This window comes from Periplaneta americana, chromosome 1 (genome assembly GCF_040183065.1).
Source record: "Periplaneta americana isolate PAMFEO1 chromosome 1, P.americana_PAMFEO1_priV1, whole genome shotgun sequence".
NCBI lineage: Eukaryota > Metazoa > Arthropoda > Insecta > Blattodea > Blattidae > Periplaneta > Periplaneta americana.
In genome coordinates this window covers 138,640,417-138,657,117 of record NC_091117.1, presented here as the reverse complement: position 1 = coordinate 138,657,117, position 16,701 = coordinate 138,640,417, and the positions used below count along the sequence as shown (strand labels likewise).

Here is a 16,701-nt window from a genome sequence, read left to right as displayed (position 1 = left end):
GTGACTTGTTTGGCCGGGAATCCGCAGTTAAGTGCACAGTACAAACATATGCACTACTAGCTATGAGAATATTATAGATTTATTAATTTGTCAGACAGACTAATATCTGTAATATTGACAATTAATATTTGATATAGCTAGTAGTGCATATGTTTGTGCAGATTACTGTGCACGTAACTGCGGAATCCCAACCAAATAAGTCACTCAGCTGAGTGCGCTCCTAGTATAATGGCAGTTGACATTGGACATATACGTCAACATATATGCCTAACTTGGAGTCAGGCCATAAAGGGAAATATTGAAGGAGGATTCGGTCCGGTGCTGTGGATTGAATTTGGCGTAGCTCAGTGGTCAGAGCGCTTGGTACGTAGAACCAAGGACCCATGTTCGATCCCCGGCGCTGGAGCGAATTTTTTTCCTCAAATATTAATTGTCACTTTAAAATGCAATACATGTATGTATATGAAGAAGACAATTTCGTCTAATGAAAAGTTATGTGCCACATAAGATTTCTAGTTACTGGTGAATCATACCAGAGCCTGGGATAACAAACACGTCTGTCCAAGTCCTTCCTGATTAAATAAATACCACGTATACGTGAAGTTATGTACAGCTCTTCAAAAGAAGAATACTCGAAGATTTTTTTATATTTGAAGGAATCATAAAGGGATTGATAAGAAAACTGTTGAATGGTTAATGATAATACAATTATTATCATCACCATCATCATGACACATTTATTAAATTACAATATATAAGGTCTTGTAGCACATATGGGCGAATTCAGAAATGCATATAGTGTGTTAGGTGGGAGGCCAGAGGAAAAAAGACCTTTGGTGAGGCCGAGACGAAGATGGGAGGATAATATTAAAATGGATTTGAGGGAGGTGGGATATGATTGTAGAGACTGGATTAACCTTGCTCAAGATAGGGACTGATGGCGGGCTTATATGAGGGTGGCAATGAACCTCCGGGTCCCTTAAAAGCCATAAGTAAGTAAGTATAATCTTGCAGTGTAGGCTTTCACGGCCGGAGTCTATAGATCTAGATTCATTTTCCGGGCTGAGAGGCCGTGGTCTATTGGTTAGTTTTATACCAGATGTTTCGTCTGCAACTGCGGCAGACATCTTCAGTGGGGTTGTATCCGAGGTATCAGTTGCCTCAGGTACACCGAGAAGAGTTTTGCGACCTTGGATACAACTCCACTGAAGATGTCTGCCGCAGTTGCAGACGAAACATCTGGTATAAAACCAACCAATAGACCACGGCCTCTCAGCCCGGAAAATGAATCTAGATCTAAGTAAGTATAGTTTAGGTCTAGTCTCCTTGTCCTGGGTGGCTGGTGCTCGTGACCTTTGTTTCCTTTTTATGGACATTATGGTTATTTGAATTCCCCATTTTGTCTCATTAACTTCATCAACGCCTGTACCACTTTTCTTCGACTTCACTATTAATTGCTTCTCACTGGAATACTGCAAATGCAGAGTCTTTATTTTAGATTTTATTTCAGTCACACTTTTCACTTTTCCGAGTTTACCGGACATTTGTTGCAACACTGTTTCACGTTTTAGGCGACTGTAATAATCTTTGTTTTTTTTTTTTTATGTCATAAAGGCATTTATGTTCTGTTCACAAAAGGTTGCGTCAGAAAGGACGGATGAATTCCACAGGGCAAGAAAATTGTAAGGATTCATCAAATCAAAAATTTATTGTTATCAACAGACTCATCAATACATGCAGTTTATTTATGGAATACAACATCATCCATATAATGTCCTTGGCTTTCGATGCAGGCATCAAGGCGTTTTCTGAAGTTTGCCATCACTCTCACAGTCATAGCTGGTGGGATTGCCGCGATTTCTTCACGAATCGCCATCTTCAGTTCGTCCAGTGTCTGTGGTCGATGTTTATAAACTTCCGACTTCAAATGGCCCCAAAGAAAGAAGTCACAGGGTGCGAGATCTGGCGAACGCCCGGGCCAAGGAATGTAGCCGCGATGCGAGATGAGCTCTTGTAGGAGATTTATTGTTTGATGTGCGGTGTGAGCACATCTTGTTGAAACCAAATGTCCTCAGCATCAACAAGCTCGTTCCTTGGTTGCAGGAAAGTCTATAATATTTGAACGTAACGAACACCTGTAATGGTTACTGCACGGCCGTCATCAGCCTAAAAAAAGTAAGGCTCCAAACAGCAAATTCTGCTACAGCACACCAAACTGTAACTCTCTCACTGTGAAGAGGTTTCTCGTGCAATTCATTAGGATCGGTTCCTGCTCAATAACGGAAATTCTGTTTATTGACACAGCCGGAGAGGTGAAAATGGTCAACAAAACAGTGGTAGGAGCCAAGTTTTTGAGAATAAGCAGACAACAATCAACACGGTTCTCGCAATCTCCTGCATTAAGTTGTTGCAGAATTGCCATCTTGTATGGTTGGAATTTAAGATCTAGATGCAAAATGTGTCTTACCATAGAGTCGGACCTTAGAGCAATAGCATGTTTGCAGGCTGATCGTTAAGGTGACCGGACAACCGACTGTCTTATTGTCTCCACATCTGCAGGTGTACGCATGCTCCGTGGTCGTCCAGGTGATTTCTTCTTTAAAGTTGAACCTGTGGTACGAAATGAAGCCATCCCCGCAAAATTGTATTCCGAGTTGGAATCCTAGCGTGACGTCTGATTTCGAAATGAGTCCTGAAAACTCGTTGAGTGGCGATCACAGATTCTCCATTTTTAAAAAATGTCTGTATGACGAACGCACGTTGTACGCCAGACCACTCCATGTTCTCAACTGAAACTGCATTCTCCCGCTGACCCAACATTCGTGGTCCCTCCCACTCTATCCCTCCCCTTGCTGCATATCGATAGTTTGAAATCCATCCGTTCTTTCTGATGCACCCTGTACAATTATATAAAAGAACTGTCACTTCCCTACACCACTTGGCCATATTAGTAATTTTATATTAGGTACTGTATTAAAAATTATGCTTTACAATTATTTCCTAATTAACTAACTACACTATGATTTATAAATGAGGCAAAAAAACTATATAGTATTTTAATATTATAAAAAGGAAATTAAGTAAATTAAATATAATTAACAGTAAGTGACACAAAAACACCTTCTCTCAAGAAAACAGCAACAGTACTGCGATACAACTTTCACTTGAATGCGCGGCAGGAGACAGAGTGGGTGTGGGACTGCTGATAGGTGCCTGGTTTCAAGAAAGGAAATGGGACTATGTAGCTGTGCGTTCGATTTTCCTTTTCGGCAGATCAGTCAGGTGCCTGAAAGCAGGCGAGAAAACAAGACTGTGTAAATAGGGATTAGTGAATTACTTCTTATAAATTAAAAACTTGTATTGTTTCGTATGAAATTATTAGGAGGAGGAAGAAGAAGATATTTGCTCAGTAAGAATCAAACAGACTCTCTCCCATATTTACTACTAATAAAGAATGTAACATTGAAAATGCAATGCCACCATTAGACATATTATATGATGCTGAAAATATTTCCAATTCTCTAACCTTGTCACTGTGAACAAATTTCACGTTTTATAAAATAATCTTATATGGTAAAGAGGACAAATAGAATTAATATGTGATTTTCAAACTTATACTTATTTCCAACAATATGTCTGATTCTAAAAAGTGAATATTGGCATTTATATCTATCTGTGCACAACAGTTTCTTGTAAAGAGACGAATTTCATTTGTATTTAATAGTTACTATTAATGGTTGAACTGTTTGGATTTTTCCATTGCTAATTTTCAAAATTGTAACACAGTGTTTCAAAGAGTGGATCTCTCTTCGTTGTCAGGTGAAAACCTGCGTGGGAATCATTACAAACAGCTAGCCTGTCTGACAATTTTGAAAATTAGCAATGGAAAAAGTCCAAAAGCTCAACCATTGAACAATTCACCGTTGCTCTTCCCCCTTTCATTCAGATCAGTTATTATTAAATCCATGGCAGAAGTAGGCACTAGAAAGAAGTTTTACAAACATGTGTATGAAAGATAACAAACTTCTATGAGAAGTGTATTTCGTAGATATATCATTAGTCATTAGTTGTATAAGTGAAAAATGAGAATTGTTCGTCATAGTCTGCAATGACTTCTTTTAAATCACCATTATACAGGATTAATAAAAAGTTGTGCACCACCTAAATAACTTTTGAAGCATGTGGTTCACTTTGGTCACTTTTCCCAACTAGTTTTTCCCAAAACAACAGTTCCCAATTCCTTTAATTCTAATTTAAATTTCGTCCAAAACGTTTTTTCCCACAGCCATAATTCCCAACGAATTTCTTACCCAATTTATCTACAAAAAAAAAAAAAAAAAAAAATCTAATTACATTTTTTGACATGAAATTTAACAACCATACAATTAAAATCTAATTTCATTTTTTGCAACAACAGCTAACGTATAACATATAAAAATCTTACAGTTAAATTTATAATGATCATATAAAAAATGTGTTCTGAAATGTCTAATGAAACAGTACTTATAATCTCTACAAGGGGTGGTAAAAAGCTTGCATTAAATGGATAGTTGAATAATAGAAGAGATACCAAAGGAGAGAAAGATTATTGGATTTGTGAAAGTAAATCTGAGTGTACTGCAACTGAAATTCCTAGAAGCATCAGAAATGTAATTGAAGTATTGAAAGAAGGTCAACACACACATGCACCGAACATAGAAAAAATACAAGCAGGGATTATTGTAACTAGAATGAAAAGAACAGCAGGTGAACATCCAGAAATGACCCCTACTCAGTTGTTGCATAATGAGCTGCTTGGAGTTACGTTTGGGATAATGGACTATATCCCAGAGAGAAGTGTGAACAGATGAGAAACCAATTAACAGATCCCAGGTCTATTGAAGAGCTTCAAAATATCTCAGAATGTTATAAACAGACATCAAGTAATGATCAGTTTCTACTGTATGACAGCTATGACCAATGAGAAGAGTAAGAAGAGCAGTCCGATCGAGTTATAGCAATTGGCATAAAAATAAATTTGGAATTACTGAGCTATATTTTTACCCTGTAATTATGTACACAAAAAATCACAGATTATAATTTCTTAATGTTTCTGTTATTCATTATTTGTGAGAAAGGGAAAATCTGTCATTGGAAGATGTGGATTGGTAAAAAGTACAATTGGAAACAAATCCAGTGGGCGCAATGTCATTGGAAAAAGTATCTGGGAATCTGTTCAGTGACATAAAACTTGGTGTGTGGGGATAGCCGTATACTAAGAACTCAATAATGGTATTACTGAGTTTTTTCTATTTCTAGTTTAACCGGAAGTAACTCCAACTCTCATATTTTAAATGGAATACCCAATATATTTTTATATTTTAGAATAATGCTCATTAAGAGCTTTTCAAAAAGTGCCCACGCTAGATCATCTGTACAAATTTGTTGTTGCTAAATCAAGAAAACAAGTAAGTGTAGGTCTAATGAATAATACGAGTAAAACACTTCTTTTGTTTAATGTGGTTTGACTGTCCTTGGTTTATATCCATGGAATCATGTTTATTGATACAGAAACATCTTATTTAACACGTTTGCTGCCAACTGTATTGTTGCAAAATCTATCCCCAGGAGCAGATTAGTTTTTTTGTGTTTATTTATCATGTAATAGTGTCTATGAATAATTTTTAGTCTCATATACAATTTTCGAGTACAGACAATGTTTGAAATCTTGATGACACGTTTACACGTCACCGACACCGCGTTAATAATTCCATTACCAGTGTCATTTGACACATTTACACGTCACACATATTTTTGTTTGTTACGTGACTGTATATCGAAATATTGTTAGGGAAAAACAAATTAGGCCTACCTTACTTCTTACTTCATTTGTGGTAGATTCCGAAGCAGGGATCGACACACAATCCAGGTTGACCAAGGCAATCAGGACAGTAGAATGTTGATTCTTTCCTTCTGCCATTCTCGTAACACACTTTGCAGCGTTTCCTCATTGTTTTGCCTTTCTCATTAGCGCGTTGTTTTGCAGGCAGGTGTTTCACAGCTGGTGATTCCCGTTTGATTGTTGGACTGCTGAATCTTGCATACGAGAACAAATATCGTGTTACTGAAAGTCTGAAATCATATAATGAATTCCTACTCCTTGTGGTGTACTGGGAATGCAAATTATGTGCGTTCAGTAACATTATTTGGAAGAGGTGGATGCCAATTTTTTTATACCACCGAACTGTTTTTCTTTCACATGGGTAATACGAAAACATTTGATCTTGCAGATTGACACCTGAGATGTGGTTATACTTTTCAATTGCATGTGGCTTTTGTACTTTTTGCCTTCTTTTATTTACTGTTTCAACAATACTGTCTTCATATTCAGTCGAGATAAATAAGTTGTCCCTCTTGTCTTTCCACTTCGTCACAGCTACACCAATTGCATACTGACACTTACATTCTCCCTTCTGTAACTTGGATTTCGTCACTTCATCTGGGTTGTTCTTGAGATTGGAGCATAATATTCCTGTACAGTATGTGTCAGCTTGGAGAAGCTGTAAAGCTAGGTCATAACTATTGTAAAAATTGTCCATGTATAGAACATGACCCACATTCAGCTTGGTGTCCATCGGTTTTAGTACAACATTCGAGGCATGTACTTTGCCACCCAAATTATCAATTTGTCCTGTGTATACTAAAATTCGTAATACCATACCATTGTCTTCTGTGAGCATATACAATTTTATTCCGTATTTGTATCTTTTCCTCTTTATGTACTGTCTAAAAATTAGATGACCTCTCCATAATACCATAGATTCATCTGGTGAGAGATTCTTTCCTAGATAATACACATTATCAATTGTATTGTTGAAGAGATCCAACATAGATTTTATCTTCACTAGTCGCCCATGAGGATTAGGTTCACCAGGTTTTGGATTTGTTGCAAAATGGAGGCACCATAATGTTAGAAGGAAATGATTCCTACTCATCTTAGTCGAAAAGCAGTCCAATTTGAACAAGGGATCTTTTTTCCAATAGTCATGGATACGTGGCATCTGGATCATACCCATGTGAAACAAAAGACCTAGAAAAACCTTCATCTCTTCTACTATGACCTACACCCATGAAGTCATTCTAGATTGCTCAGTACACCCAGAAAGAAAAACTTCTTCTGCATAATTATTGGTTTCTGTTATTAGCAACTCGTAGAACTCGTCACATGCAAATAAATTCCAAAAATTCACTGGGTCATCATCAGCAAGTTCGACTTTTAGCCCAGGAACACCACTAAAGTTAATATTTTTCAAATTAGGTGGCCCATCTGACCAAAAAGAGTTCGAAATATCCACATTTTGAACTGGAGTGGCAACTGGAGTAGTACTTGAATTATTAGATGTATCAAAATCAGTTTCACTTTCACTATCACTCTCACTCTCACTCTCACTTTCACTTTCACTTTCATTTCCACTTTAAGTCACTTTGGCTTTCATTTGGATTGAAATAACTGTCACTGTCCGAATCAGGCATTGAAGTATTCAATAGACGTGCAAATTCGTCATCCTTGCAAGTTTTGACTGGCGCCCTTTTACGATTTTTTGCATTTGAAGGATGTGGAGGTGTCCCAAAATTATCATCTAATTTATCACCCATGATTCCTCTACTTAAATAAACGGAAGATAATAACCAAGAATGATAATAAGTAGCAGCACCCTTCCAGTAAGTAACACTACATAACAATACAGGAATTACCAAATACTGAAGGAATAATGTGCGGGAAAGCAAGAAAACAACTATGACGTGCATATGCGTCATTGGCATATGACACGAGAACTGTGTAACATCTATATGCTCCAAGTGACACTCAACATGTTAAGGGATTGAATCTGACATCTATGTTAAATAATTCTATCTGATGTTGAGAGAAAGGGAAACAATTCTAATTTTAATTATGGCTGGCTCTGGAGACAGGCAACGATCTCATCGAGAGACAGCAAATTTATTTAATGATATGCATCTGGATCGCAATTCAATTCTACATGCAACAGTGACAAGGATCATAAGGAAATTTACTAAAACTGGAAGTGCAAAGGACTTACCAATATCAATTGCCCAAAAAGTGCAACTAATGAGAATACTTCATTGAATATTCTCCTCCATGTGCAAGAAAATCCAAAAGTTTCTACTACAAATTTGGCGTTAGAATCCAATATAAGCCAAAATTTCGTGATGAAAATCCTTAAAAGTGCCAAGCAACATCCTTATAAAATTCAATTTTTGCAGGAGTTTTCAGAGGATGATCCCAATAGAAAAATGCAGTTCTGTGAATTAATGATGGTGCGCATTAGCAACAATCCAGTTCTTCTTAGACAAATTGTATTCTCAGATGAAGCCACATTCTGCCTAAGTGGATTTTTCAACAGACAGAACTGCCGATCCTGGTCAGATATAAATCCACAATTTATGGAGGAGAACCACATGCAATATCCACAAAAGCTTAATGTTTGGACTGATATTGTTGATCATATCACTAGTCCTTTCTTCTTTAGAGAAATACTAACAGATATTTAGGTTTGCTTCGAAATCATATAGTACCAGCTATCACAAACTTGTTTCCACATCCAGTCAGCTGTGGGCTACCAAGAGATGACATATATTTCCAACAAGAAGAGTTCCAGCTCACTATGGACAGAATGTTAATCAGCACTTAGACCAGGTTTTTCCACAATGATGGATTAGTAGGAGAGGTTACATAATAGCCAGATTTGTTGCCTTTGGACTTTTTTGTGAGGTCATTTGAAGTCAGTAGTATATCAAGAAAGAACCAACAACTCAGAAGATCTGGAGTATCGAATAATGGAAGCAGTACAAGATATTCCTAAAGTCTGGTTAAATCATTCCTTAAATGGTTTCTCTGATTGACTGGCACATTGTCAAGCAGCTAAGGGTTACACGTTTGAACACAGAATTTAGATGGTGCACTATTTTGTTTTGTTTTTTGTTAAGGAAGGAGCATTTTATTATTTTATTATGTGATAGACTTTTCTGTTTTCTTGATTTAGCAACAATAAATTTGTATAGGAGTATCTAGTGTGGGTACTTTTTGAAAAGCTCTTAATGAGCATTATTCGAAAATATAAAAATATATATTTTATTGGGTATTCCATTTAAAATAAAAGAGTTGCATTGACTTTAAACCAGAAATAGAAAAAACTCGGTAATACTATTACTGAGTTCTTAGCATACGGGTATGCCCACACACCGAGTTTCATGTTACTGAACCACATGCTTCAGAAGTTATTTAGGTGGTGCAGGACTTCTTACTAACCTTATATATATAAGTAAAATTCTGATATTTAATGCTTAAAAAACTAACAAAAATTGAAAATGCTAACTCGCAAACATACAGAGAAGTGTAAAAAATATGATCTTAAACATTAATTTGGTACACCTTCATATCAAATAAATGTTCTGTAATATAATGCATTAAATATGTTATCAAAAAGTAGGGCTATGTACAGTAGTGGCAAAAAAACCGAACCGACCCTTGTAGCTGATTTCAGAGCCTTGTTCTCTCCAGAGCACGATAGACTGGTAACTAAGACTTTTGTGGTTCGAATCCTGACTGGGAAGGAAACTTTTTTTTTGTTCCTTATTCAAATTTATTCCCAATAATTTTCGATTGCTGGTAAAATTCATGTTCTGGGAATAATAAGTTAATTAAGTAGTAAAATATAGCTGCTCTGAAATCAGCTACAAGGGTCGGTCCGGTTTTTTTTTGCCATTACTGTACAATTTACATGTTGTCATTATACTTATTACAAATGTGTTTCCAAATAATAAATTTATGATTTCTCCAATAATGTGACTTGAATGTTAAAATTCGAAACTATTACTAATCAAACATAAATTCAGCACTGCAAGAACTTAAAAAGGAAAAAATTCCTGGTAAGGTTACATATAATAAAATCTCATCAGTAAACACATACATTACCACATTATTTTGTTACAGTTTTTTTCCATATGTGCAGTTTCTAACATTATTAAAATAAACACTATCTCAATATATTTGTTCTGAAAACCATCTGATTAACAAATGACATATAAACACACAGTATTTCAAACTGTTTCCATTTTTATAACACATACCGGTGCTTCTCACAATATCTAGACTCAGGAGTGATAAATACCAAAATCCCAGCTTTTTTCTCCTTCAGAATTGATATAAAAACATGCCTTGTCAGTAGCTAGTAATTGAAAAAATATTCATTATAAATTCACTTACAAAGATAATGAAATTTATAAAAAACAATGAATATTACTGGATTCCAAAAAAAAAAAAAAAAAAAAAAAGTACTGTTATACACAATGTAAATAATACAAATTTAACAGCAACGTGAATATGTCACGAAATTCTCCTCTGGTTTACTAGAGACTTTGCTGCACAATACAAATGTGAACAATGTATATTAACGAATAATTTAGCTCATTCATACATTACACAAGCCGTTTTATAACAATAACAGTAATATGTGACATACATATATTATTATCAAGATAAGACTAACAACCAACCTGCTAAATTAGGAATCCCAGGCGTCCCGATTTTGACGAGACAGTACTGACTTTGAAATCTTTGTCCCTTGCCCCATGTCTTTGTCTCGTGGGACCTATATTTGTACCGGCTTTCGATACTGCTTTTCTATATCTTGTTTTGATTTATGACTTCATGAGCTGACTTGAAATCCAGGTCATTTTTGTAGTCTTTTTTTTATTATTGTTGTACTATGTCTCGTCAGTTTAACGATGTGAGTCCATAAACAGGAAATAGGCGGGGAAAACGTAAAAACGTAGCACAACGTGTTCGTATAAAATATTTGAATATGACATTTATATATCATTGGGGTAATGTAACTCTGCCTTCCAGGTGCCCCAACCTCAGAGGTGGGTTACACGTAAGCTGCTGCCAGGAGAGAAGACCAGAAATATAATAAAGACAACCTGGTGGCATTGGGGGAGGAGGAGGAGGTATTCATAGTTACAGAAAAGATAACACATTTAAATAAATTTCCTACTTTGTTTGTGAACTACTACTTAATCACAACAATGAGTCTGCCTCGTGACCGCGTGACTGTCATATCACGGCCACCAACACTTCTCAAATCAAGTCAATACATGCTGTTGGGTTCTTTGTTTAGTGATAGTGAGATGTCACTGAAGCAGAAGTGAGTATTTTCGGGCATTTTAAGCTACTGCAGTAAAACGTCATATCAGTGGCTATAAGTATGGGAATTTTTTTTTTACTTCCTTTCGAAAAATAATAAGATTTTGACTCGGATACATGGATTCTGCAAGATATATTTCCCAGGACTCAGGAGAAGCGGTATCCTTGTTTTTTAGCAGTGGTACAGATGGAAATGTCATTTAAAGGGTGAGTAGGCCAAATTATCTTAGTTTAAAAAATGTTTTGAAGTGCCCCACTTTTTGAATTTAAAATCTGGGATCCCTATGCTAAATTACACTGACATAATAAATTGTAACACATCTTAACATGTGCGCATCTTTCGGTCTGTAGTAAGTACATATCATATTTAATATTTAGGAATTGTAGAAAATGTTCTTCCTTTAGCTTATTGCATGATTATTTAACTCAACATACCCTTATTCTACGTTCTATGGTAAGGGAGTTATTTATGCAAGAAGTTGAGGTGATTTTCAGCCTTGTCAACCTGTAATGTGCCTACAGTGTGCACTACCAATGGTTGCTCAACTAGTGCATATAGGTGGTGCTGATAAATAGGAGTGGATGCTTTGGCTAGCCAAAATAACAGATTATCCTCTGTCACTATTTATTATATTATGTTTTGAAGAATTCGATTCCAAACAGTTTCGAAAATAACTTAATTTCAGGTATCACTTTTATATAAAAATAAAAAACCTTGTAATAAGTGCACAGCAATAATAGTAACAAACTACAAAATTATACTGTGTTGTCTAAACACTTAAATTGAAGAAAAATATTATACTCAACTAGCTAGTTTCTTATTCTACAACATGTATAAATGAAAAATAAACATAGTTTAACAATCTGGAACTAATTAGAATCAGAATGAATCCCAGTAGAGATAAATTCTGATATGTGTATAAATGTGTAAAATTCCCCAAAATATCTCACAAGTACATATGTCTTATGTCAGCTTGCAAATGTCTACCAATATACGAAATCCTGTTACAATGGAGTATTTTTAATTCAGTAAATAATTTCTCTCACTGCCCCTTGGGATGGAGTCATAATGTGTTGAATGATACACACTGTAATGCTGTTAGACATTATACTTTTTGCATATACTGTTTTTTTTTTTGCATGCAAGACATTGTAACCGCCTCCCCCCTCCCCCCACCTTCGTGTTCATGATAAAGAAATTCTGTCGGCTATTTGGCATAAAATTTGCAGTAGACTTTTCGTTTGTTTACTGTTCTCAGGGGCAGACTTTGTACTAAAATAGTTTTAGAGCACTCATTCTGCACAGCATTTTCCTTCCCTGACTGCGTTTACTTCTTCATTGACAGCAGCTACTGCTGTATTGCAGAACACATAAGTGCATAGGACTTGCACAATGTGCATGTTTTTCATACCATACACAATTTTCCACGGATGAATTAAACCTCAAAACTACACCAGGTTTAAAAAGGGCATAACAATGTTCCGGGTCAACATTTTTAATTGCAACTAAATTTCACGGTTTATGTGTAATTATTGGCACAACATTTTACTTAGATGTTAGAAACACTGGTACACACACAAACCTTCTTAAGGATTTCCAAAACTATTCTCCCCACAAAAACAGTAAACAACACACAAACGAAATTTGTTGAGTTCTTTAAATAAGTCAGATAACTAAATGATCTATGGTCCAGGATGAGCAGCAATCAGTGGTGTACACAGAATTTTGTCAAGGGTGGAGTCATTATTGAAATTGTTTACAATTTACATTATCAGTATTTAAGATTTTGTGTATTATTATTATTATTATTATTATTATTATTATTATTATTATCATCATCATCATCATCATCATCAGCTGAGTTTTCAGAGGGGGATGTTGATGTGAAACTAGTTCTGGGAAGAATGTTCGCTGTCATGCAGAGTTGTCAATGTGAAATTTTTACTAACCTCATGAGAATCACTATGCAACTTTTTGCTGAAAAACTGTAAGATTGAGCTTTGTGGCTACTTAGACATATCAAAGAACCTGGAATGATAATGTGAAGTTTATATTAAAAATATGAATTGTCAAATGCACAATAATGTCAGAACTCAAAACTAACGAACGGGTGAATACCACTCTTAAAATGAGTTTAAAATCGATAATGCACAATATTTAACAACATCTGCACTGCAGAACTGTCAAAACAAGCTTTTCAATATGTTTCACAAGTTAAATTTCATATTGTGCCAGCTTCATTTTATTACAAGGTCAGTAATAGGCGGTAGGGTCTCGCTATAATAAAGATAGCATTGTTATAATTTGAATGTGCACCAAGCACAGGGATTATATTGAAGTAGGGGTAGAAAGACTATGCCTTATATCGATGTAAATTTTGTTACTCTGACAGTGAAAAATTAGAGAAGGGGAAACGAATATGGATAAAAAAAATACTCAAATTTAAATATGTCATTTTTTAAATTCAAACCCACTCCCCCTTGTGTAAGTCCCTGGCAGCAAAACATTTCTATGTTTTTAGAAAAGTGTGATTGGATAGCAGAAGTAATGATCCAAGTACAACAATAACATCTTCAAAAATCAGATGAAAATGCACAACATATTCAAATTCTTGAATCATAAGATATTACAAACGCAATGACAACAAACCTATCTAGAAGCAAGCTGCTGTGTGTGTGGATTATAACCAATTCAATTATTGACATGTGTGAAAGTTGGAGTACAACGCACGGAAAAGCAAGAGTTGTTTTGGCTTCTTTCATGCAATTTATCTGACAATAATTCAACAGATAATGTTGAGTTTTATCGCTGTTGTATGAGAGGAAAAGTATGCCCCTCAATTCCTGAACACTGAAGTTAAAACATGTCTGTTTCTATAATGCATATTTGTTGTTTTCAGAATAATTATTGTACTTTTTAATACTTTTGTCAGTATGGTGCATCATTGGCCGAATAGCTACAACATTGACTTCCCACACTCGTAACTCAGGTTCAAATCCTGTCCTAAGTGGAATTTGAGGCAGACTAAATGGTGCTTGGTGGTAAGTTTTCCCACTTCTCTTATCAGCATTCCACCATGGCTTCATTAATAGTAGTAATAATAATAATAATAATAATAATAATATAACCATAATCATTATGACTGAGGTGCTATGTAGAGTAAAACCTCGATAAGAAGCACCCGCTTATTATGCTATCCCTTGTAAAATGCTTTTTTTATCCAGTCCCTGCACATTTCATATACAACACCTTTATAAAATATCCCGTTTGTTGCACTCAAGTCCTGCATAATACACTATTTTTGTGGAATATTTTCGATGTAATTTTCAGCAATATACTGGTAACAGCAATGAAACATTTTGGCCATTGAACTCACTGGTGCCATTAACCTGAAAAGTACTGGTATTCGACCCTTTATCTGCGCACTTAAACCTTTATACTGTACAATACCCAACTTCTTGTTACACTCTGTTATTAGACTCTTCACCTGCACGTTTAAAGCCTATATATAGTTACAATATCCCACCCTCTTGGTAACCCGATCTCTCAAACAATATTCCTCACTCAGCCATAATAAAATTCTGGAAATTTTTGCTGGTCAGTTTGTTGTCCTATAATGTACTGAAGTGTCTGTAAGTGTGATTACAATGAGTATTAATAAATATCACTTTCTGTGTCGGAAAAATTGGAAATCTTACGAAATTAAGTTGAAAACAATACTCTTAATCAGAAACAACTCTCTGATCCATTAGGAATCCCATCATCGACACTGAGGATGATAATAAAAAATTGTGACTCAATCACTGCAGCTGCGACATCCGGAGAATGTAGGCGTAGGAAAGTGAAGTGTGGTAAACATAGGACTTGGAGATCATGCACACAACAAACGACTATAAATGACTTTTTTCGAAAGAATTAAGTACAGTAATTACATAATGGAGTAATACTATATTACTGTCCATGAATCATGTATTTTAATAAAAAAAATATGCTAATAGATACTGTATATAAGTCAAAATTAGTATATCCGCCTAATACGCGGTCCCTTGAACAGCGTCTTATCGGGATTTTATTGTATATGTCCTCTCATGGTGTACTAAGAGTAACACTACAGCAGCAAACAGATTTACAGTTACAATGCATCACTCCTGCAGAAGGACACTTTGGTCAAATACTATCTTTGGATAAAAAAAATATATTGTCGACATATTTATTACTGCAATAAAAGTAGCATTTGCAATATGAATTCAAGTTAGCCTATATTTATTTTTTCAATACTTTACTGCACCTAAATGTTACTGAGGAACTCTTTTGTTCTTGAATTCCTGATATTATCGACTTTTGTAAATAAGAATAGGCAAAAACTTTTCTTTTATACCATCTAGGTCAGTGTCGTATTTTACATTCAAGAAAGTGATCAGATTCTATTTCAGGCTCTGGAAATACCCCAATATGATAAAACCAAAGTGTTTGCATTTAAAGGAAAAGATCCTATACCAAGCAAAATATGCCCCAATAACAAATTATTAGAAACAGAGAACAACTTTAATTATCTTCGATATTTGTTATCATTTACACATGACCTTGACATACAAAATAAAATTATCAAATTTATAAAAAAAACGTTATGCATAGTAAATTCAGTTTTCAAACCATCATTAATTCAGAGAAATACATGAATTAAAATTTATAAGACCCTTGACTTCTCAAGAATAACTGCTGCCGAGATGAAGTTCATGAGATACACTGCAGAGTCACAAAATAGGACCACAAAAGAAATGATGATATTCTGAAAAACTCACAACCGAACCAATATTACAATATGTAATCAGTAAAAGGAAAAACTGAGAAAATCATGCCAGAAGAATGGATAGAACATGCATCCCAAAACAAATTCTGCAGTATGCTCCCCGTGGAAGAAGATACATTGGTCGCCCAGTTAAAAGATGGACTGATGTGAGACTGTAACAGACCACCTGGTCTAATACATGTTTTGGATTATGGTGATAAATAAATACATGAAATATTGGTATTAACATTTGACTAACATCGCGAGTCTTAGGTTTAACTGAATAATAAATTTTCAGCTTAATAGACCATGAGGATTCATAGAGTATTTAGTTATTTAGAGATGTATATTCAAAGTATACAATTTAACTCAAAATTTAAAATTAGTGATAATATAATTTATAAAGGTTTCTATTCTTGAGATGATTAAACAAAAATTCTACATTTACGAAAATTTCTTACTTAATTCAAATATAAGGCTCTTGTTAGAAAGTGTTCTTCTTTCATACTACTCACATAAATAATGTGGTTGAAATACATTGTCAGCTTCATATAATCTTTCAAAAATACACTTTCATTTTTGGTTAGAAGCACAGAGTTGGAATTCATAAATAAAATGGAAGAGTGGTTGCCTAACACAAACTTTTTATCTTTCATAATCTCTAATGTGTTACTCTGCGGGGGGAAAAAAAAATTGTTTGTAACC

At 35.0% G+C, this 16,701-nt stretch overlaps 2 protein-coding genes across 11 annotated transcripts in view; both read right to left on the bottom strand.

Annotated features, from left to right (window-relative positions):
- Positions 1–16,701, bottom strand: part of LOC138701344 (uncharacterized) — a 133,951-nt gene that overhangs the window by 35,969 nt on the left and 81,281 nt on the right. For 2 of the 10 annotated variants that reach the window (XM_069828240.1, XM_069828216.1), the window contains exon 4: positions 5,852–6,111. The exons of 5 other annotated variants lie outside the window; for them this stretch is intronic. In XM_069828240.1, the coding sequence (XP_069684341.1) occupies positions 5,865–6,111 (247 nt within the window). In that variant the 3' untranslated portion in view covers positions 5,852–5,864. Of the gene's footprint in view, positions 1–1,216; positions 2,110–5,851; positions 6,112–16,701 lie in introns of those variants that run through there. 3 more of the 10 variants (XM_069828222.1, XM_069828244.1, XM_069828253.1) reach the window with 3 other exon arrangements.
- LOC138708840 (piggyBac transposable element-derived protein 4-like) lies at positions 6,135–8,343 on the bottom strand (the record flags this gene model as incomplete). Its single annotated transcript, XM_069839079.1, has 1 exon — positions 6,135–8,343. A coding segment is annotated over exon 1 (951 nt), but the record flags the coding sequence as incomplete, so codon positions are not given.